We start from the raw sequence: 7,395 nt of genomic DNA, 5'->3' as shown, positions 1-7,395 counted from the left end.
TAACAAACAGATACGACACTACTGTCAGCCTGGTAAGTCAACAACCCCACCTCCCGTTTTATTCCGTTTTTATGAAAATTCCGTGCTTAATTCGGCTCAAATTATTATTTTAAAGAATGTTATGTACAGCTATAATTGATATAAGTATTTTGTTTTATTTATAAGGGGACCGCTGCATGGCCAACTTCTTCAAGATATACTTGGATGTTTGGGAAACGAAGGACCGTTTTACCGCCGTCCACTGGCAGGTTCGCCCCCTCGTTACAGCTCGCAACTAGTCGGTGTTAATAAACTAAAATCTATGATGAAGGCAATCTGAAAAAGCCGGTCTTAAAGGAAACTTTACCAACCATTCCGGAAAAAGAACGTGCGCGACGGCCCTCTATCAAAAAGGAGTTGATGAACAGGAGATCATGGGTCGAACGGGACATCGGTCAGAAATGGGAGTGCGGGCCTACAAACGCGGAAATGCAGATATTGCGTGCACGGTCTCGAAAGCATTAGATCCCCCAGAACCTAAATGTCCAAAGAAAGAACCGGAGGAAGCTTGTGGACATCTCGTGGATATATCTAGCAAAATGAACGTACGCGTCCCTGAGAAATTGGAAGCTGGTGGTAGCAGTACTTGCTCATATAACAACTGCACGTTCATTTCATATCAGTAGCTGAACTTGATGACTTTGCAATTATCAGTTTATGAGAAATGTTATGTTATGTTTTATTTGAAGTGACAAAAGATTGTCTTTATTAGAAAACGATTGTGCAAGTCAGAAATTAAATGTTGAAATTACCTTGGTGTTCAATAACTTATTTACACGCTCAGTTTTTGTTGGCTCCGCCCATCGGTGTATCTCCAGTTATTGTACACTTTACTTACAAAGGAAAAACACCACAGCCATGATACAAGTCTTAAATTTTCATTTTTTAATTTAATGGTTGACGAAAAATGGACAGAGGAGATTCAAAAGGCCACTAGGAAGTAACAAGGCAAGAATATTATCTATAAACTTTCAGAGTATTAGACCCAAACGTGAGGCGTTCTGGAGCATGCTGGAGAACACTGACCCTGACATCATCTTGGCCAGTGAGACATGGCTCAACTCAACCATCTACGAGAGAGAGGTCCTGCCAGATAACTATGTTTTTGATGCTAGGAAAGACCGTCCACACAGCTCTCATGGTGGAGTAGCCATCATTACCAGGGCTAATATAGATGCCTCAGAGATTGTGTTAGATACACCCACAGAAATGGTTGCTGCGTCAATCCCTTCTAAGGATAACAGCAAACCCATCATTGTGTGCAGCATCTACAGACCCACAAACAATGATGTGGACTACACAAACAAAATGTGCGCCACACTAAGGGAGTTGCACCGAAATCATCTGGATCACACATTATGGATTGGCGGTGATGCAAATCTTCCCGATATCAACTGGGCATGTGATTCAGTTGAGGGACATAACTACCCAACTACCATCAATCAACAGTTTATAGACATATTTAGTGATCTTGGATGTCAGCAAGTCATCGACTTCCCAACACGTGGTAGTAACATCCTTGACATCTTTGCCACAAATAGACCATCCCTTCTTAATAAGGCAAGACCACTTCCAGGACTTAGCGATCATGACATTGTATTAATTGACATCAACACTACGCCACATCGACGCCGTCCAGTGAGGAGACTTGTATATCTTTGGGCCAAAGCAGACACTGAGGCTATTAGTTCTGATCTGGCGGAGAATCTGGCCAAATTTCAACAACATGCCAACAACAATGCACCAGTAGATGTGATGTGGAATGACTTCAAGAAGATCTGCACTCATTCCATTAATGCACACGTACCATCAAAGTTCACTTCATGTCGATTCAGCCAACTATGGTGTGATAGAAACATTCGGAGACTCAGTAGAAGGAAACGTCGTGCACATAGGAGGCATAGCCATGTCATCAATCACCTGGAGAGAAATAACATCCTCTCAGACCAGCAACATGGTTTTAGGAAGAGACGATCATGTGAAAGTCAACTGATAACAACTATGCATGATCTAGCAAGTAGCCTCGACCAACGCCAACAGGTAGATGCAGTCTTACTTGACTTCAGCAAAGCCTTTGATAAAGTCCCCCACCATCGACTAGCCCTCAAACTGGAGCACTATGGTGTGAGAGGACAGACCCTGGAGTGGATCAGTAGCTTCTTATCTGACAGAAGCCAACAAGTGGTTGTTATACCCCCGCTCCGAAGGAGAGGGGGTATACTGTTTTACCCTTGTGTGTCTGTCCGTCCGTCTGTCTGTCCGTCTGTCTGTCTGTCTGTCCGTCTGTCTGTCCGTCCGTAACAAAAATTTCTGTCGCATTTATCTCAGCAACCATTTATTGCAGATGCTTTAAATTTTAACACAGTGTTTGTTAAGGCATGCCATATCGTGGGATATATTTTTGTACCAATCGGACGTCAACTTCCTGTTAAATGACGACTTTGCTTATTTTTTAACCAAAATTTTCAAACAAATTTTCGTCAAAGATTTCTCAGCAGCTATTTATCGCAGATGCTTGAAATTTTTACACAGTATTTGTTAAGGCATGCCATATCGTGGGATATATTTTTGTACCAATCGGACGTCATCTTCCTGTTAAATGAGAACTTTGTTTATTTTAGCCAAAATTTTCAAACAAATTTTCGTCAAAGATTTCTCAGCAGCTATTTATCGCAGATGCTTGAAATTTTAACATACTATTTGTTTAGGCATGCCATATTGTGGGATATATTTCTGTACCAATCGGGTGTCAACTTCCTGTTAAATGACGACTTTGTTTATTTTTAGCCAAAATTTTCAAACAAATTTTCGTCAAAGATTTCTCAGCAGCTATTTATCGCAGATGCTTGAAATTTTTACACAGTGTTTGTTAAGGCATGCCATATCGTGGGATATATTTTTGTACCAATCGGACGTCATCTTCCTGTTAAATGAGAACTTTGTTTATTTTAGCCAAAATTTTCAAACAAATTTTCCTCAAAGATTTCTCAGCAGCTATTTATCGCAGATGCTTGAAATTTTAACACACTATTTGTTTAGGCATGCCATATTGTGGGATATATTTCTGTACCAATCGGATGCCAGCTTTCTGTTAAAGGGTACCTGCAGTGCCGGTCAATTTTTGATATAATGGAGATCTATGTGTAAAAACATCATCCTGAAAATTTTACAGCGATCGTATAAGTAGTTTTCGAGATATTTGGGGAAAACCCGATTTCACACCTGAACGAGTTTTGAATCAAGCTGATTTGGCGCGAGATGAACTGTGACGTCACGGGGTCAACGCCGCGGTATGAGAAACAGGAATATCGTGTGAAAACTGTTCGTTTTCTTGCATTGTTTTATCGATATATGAACATTTTTTTCTGTTGTTTTATTTCCTTATCAACCCTGGATGACTAATTATACTGTTGTTTGAGTTTAACCTGTATTTTATCGAACAAAAATGCCGAATTCAGATAATTGTTTGCTTCATGAATTTCGTCAAATGTGTAACACATTTTACATATAAATGCACACCATATGGAGCAAAATGACAATTTATCAAAGCATTATTGTTATAAGAAACATATTTTGTTAATATTGCCATTCTTTCGAATGATTTCTCAGTGACATTATTAACTGATTAATAATATTGATAATACATAATGATATTTCGTAAAAGGTAACTCGGGTCTATTCCTCGTATAAGGCATAAAATTACAAATGATGTCGCCCGATTATTCAATAATATTGATATCGGACCAATAAAAATCGAAACAGTATGCATTCTTTAACAAACATACACGGGATTATTAACGGATCAAGGCGCAAGTCCAAGATGGCTGCATGATTAAGTCTGTCTCCTATTCTTTTAAAAATACGATAATGAAATTTTAATTTTACATTTATTTACATCCTTTGTCAAAATGTTACAGTTTATTCAGATTTCATAATGATTCGTTGTCAGTATTACAATTTAAGCTATACGGAGTTACATGTATTTAAAGCGGTTAATTGCTGACCATAGCACTCGAAAGAAAGTTGCACTTCATAAAATAAGAAATTATAAAGACCACCGTAATTACTTGCGAATAATTACTTGATCACATAAAAAAGGTTTCAATTGCTGAATTGTAACTTTGGTCATTATTTAAGTGATTAGATAAGTAACAATAAAGGCATTTACTTCGAACATTAGTTTTACTATTTAATAGTGTCATGCATGATTCTTTAATCACTGATTGACGGACTATACACATGTTTTAGCTGACGAATGCTTGATTTTACACAGTCTAATTTATTTTTCTGTTTTATCTTTTAACAATTGAGTAGCTAATTATACACAAATCAATTTACCAGTCTAGAGGTGTGAAACTCTCTTTGTTCAGACTCGTGTACATTGTGTATACATACCCCAGATACACGTGTGTCTGGAGCAGTGGCTTCGTTAGTTTACCTGTGTCATTGTCTCGGATCACTCGTGTGTGAAAGATATTATGTAATCAAAAAATGAATAATGAACATAAATCAGCCCATGTAAGCGTTTCAAGATATCATATTCATCGGTAAAAAGGCAACGAGAATAACAAATTTTAAAATCCTTTAAAAAGAAATCTGATTGAAATAAAATAATAACGGATACAAATTTCTAGATCTACAATACTTAAAATAACAAGATACGTCAAAACATTAGACCTATGTCGATCATTTTGGCTGAAAAATCGAATTTAATTTGTATAGCTTTGTTAGGAAATTTCCCTCCCGTTGACCTCGTGACGTCACTTCCGCTGAAGCCTCGTTATCGCCTAATTCTGTTTTTTCTTGATTAAATTTCTCAATGCAGGTAAAAATAGCCACTTTGAAGAGGCGTAACTCCGTTATTTTTGCACCGATTTTGATGCGGTTTTTTGCATTAAATTTTGGTAAATAAACTCTTTAACATATGTTTCACATCGGCTGGGCTGCAGGTACCCTTTAATTATACAAATTTAAGTAAAATTATTAATATACACACATACAAGTTTATATTCTTTATTACAGTATGTATATGTATGTTACTTGGTGACTTGCCCCTAGGTATATTTGTTCACTTTCCTGTTTGTTTATTACGTGGTTTTTTTAACTGTGAATGACGAGCTCATACAAACAATTTCGTGCGTTGCCTTTCAAAATACATTCAACAAATCCCTTAAGAAGAATGACAAGGAAGAATGCAGTTGCCGATGAGATTAATTATTTTCCTCCAGAAGGACATGTTTGTACCACATGTTTGTTTACAAATAAATAGTTATACTTATTTATATTTTGGTAGTGCCAGGCGAGGGCTAGATAGTACATTGTTTGTTTGTTTGGGGTGGACTTAATTTGTCATCTTTTTCTATGTCAAATAAAATGTATGTTGTCAAATTAAATGACATGTAAGGTGTTGTGAAGATCATTCAAACGCCAGGTGGCATTTTATTAAGAAAATTGGAAGGTAATATTCCTTCTGGTAGATGTGGTCATTTTTTTTTTTTTTACATATATTTTTGATTATTGTGCAATTTTACATGTTTGAGTTTGTTTTCCACATAGAAATTCATGTGTTGTTTCATCTCTTTTTACAAATGTTACAAACGATAGCAGTTTTTATATATTTGATAAAGAAAGTCTTTTTTTTTTTTTGGACAAAACTTTATGTCTCTGGATCTCATCCACGAGCATATTACACCGCTACACAGATGGACATCACATGTACGAGTTTCTATTTTATATATTGGTGGTGTTATAAAATATGAAAGTGATCTTCTAAAAATACCATTATCAAATGTATTTGTTTTAAAGATAGATTGTGATTGACATTTTCATACAGAAATTCTGCCATTTGCCAATTCTCCTGCTGTAATGTTTCATATCATTCAGCAGGAGTGATTGGCCCATACATATTTGTTGTTGGGGGGGGGGGGGGGGGGGTAGATGAAAATAATCATCAAGGCAGATCTTCTATTTCAGTATTGAATGTAGAAACGTTTTTCTGTGATAATATTCAGTTTGACCAGTCTTTTACAAGTCAGTCGGTCATTCAGTTTGTAAATTGTCAAATGATTGTTTGATGATACGTGGGGAGATGCATTTACAATTTTGTATTTACCAGTAAACCAATGGTACCAAGTCCATGTGACTTTGGTAATGATTGTAAAATTATTGAGTCATCTGAAATATATCCCATTTCTTGGATTCAGTGCGAGGTTTTTTGTAAAAGGTGGCTCCATCAATTTTGTGTAGGAGTACTTAATACTGACATGAGCCGAAGAAATAATTTTTGTTCAACTTGTTCTAAGTCATGTAGGGGTAAGAACTGCACTATAATAGGTGTTCCCACGTCGCGAGAGATTTTTTCTAAAATGTCTAACCAGTTTGTTGCCTTCCTCGTTGTCCTCACTACTGAAAGCTCCTACTGACCCAGACCCATTTCGGTCTTCTACAAGTTGTTGAACATGTTCAAAAATTTTAGGTAAATAATTGGGCCACTCTACATAATCAAAATGTTCAAGAAAAAGAATTCCCATTTCAACAGCACATTTTTCGTAATTTTGTACATCAAGTGGACATTCTTCAGAGGATCTTTACATCTATAAACCTTTCTAAATATACACTCAAACAGAAGACAGATTTTCTTTTCTGGTGAAATCTGAAAGAAGTTCTAACAAAAGAGAATGGGGAGTTTCAAAAAGAGTTCTTGCATAATTGCCAGGTATCACAAGTTAAGGATTTATTTCACAACTAAAGTAATTCTTTCGAAGCATGTTTATCTGCATCGCCTAATGTACATAAATATTTTTACCCACTACCCTGAAGACCAGAATCTTCTTCTTCTTCTTCCAGTAATGTGCCTGGCACCAAGGTTGGGCATTATCGCACATGATTAAAAGGTTAAAATCATGCTGAGGAAGGCCTCGTTAAAATCTGGTTAAAATCTTCAATTATTACAATGGGTAGGATCTGGGGCTGATTCGGGCTTTGAAGGCCTCGAGTGAATCAGCTGTCACTATGGCTGGTGAAAGTGAGTTCCAGATTACTACTCCGGCTGGAAAGAAGGAGTCCTGATAACATTTTAAGTGGCAAAATGGTTGTAGGAACCTCATAGTATGTCCTCTAGTATTACAGCTGTTTACAGGATGTAAATGACTAGATGGTATGTCGATGTATCCATTCACAATCCTGTACATCATGGTGGCTCGTGATGTTATCCGCCTGGACTGCAGGGTATCAAGATGGAGATGATTGAGCATGGATGTTACGCTGCTCTCCCTGCTATAGTCGCCCATGATGTATCGTGCAGCTCTTCGTTGTACCGCCTCTATCTTATTAGTCCCCTACCGGTTTCACCGGAGG

The 7,395-nt window shown here is 37.1% G+C and overlaps 1 protein-coding gene across 1 annotated transcript; it reads left to right on the top strand.

Annotated features, from left to right (window-relative positions):
- Positions 1 to 413: 413 nt before the first annotated feature.
- LOC136271992 (uncharacterized) lies at positions 414 to 7,107 on the top strand. Its single transcript, XM_066072643.1, has 3 exons — positions 414 to 584; positions 1,015 to 2,292; positions 7,000 to 7,107. Exons 1-3 carry the CDS (start codon positions 414 to 416, stop codon positions 7,105 to 7,107), a joined length of 1,557 nt encoding a protein of 518 aa, XP_065928715.1.
- The last annotated feature ends 288 nt before the right edge of the window (positions 7,108 to 7,395 follow it).

This window comes from Magallana gigas, chromosome 10 (genome assembly GCF_963853765.1).
Source record: "Magallana gigas chromosome 10, xbMagGiga1.1, whole genome shotgun sequence".
Classification (NCBI taxonomy): Eukaryota; Metazoa; Mollusca; class Bivalvia; order Ostreida; family Ostreidae; genus Magallana; species Magallana gigas.
This window is presented reverse-complemented; position numbering and strand designations above follow the sequence as displayed.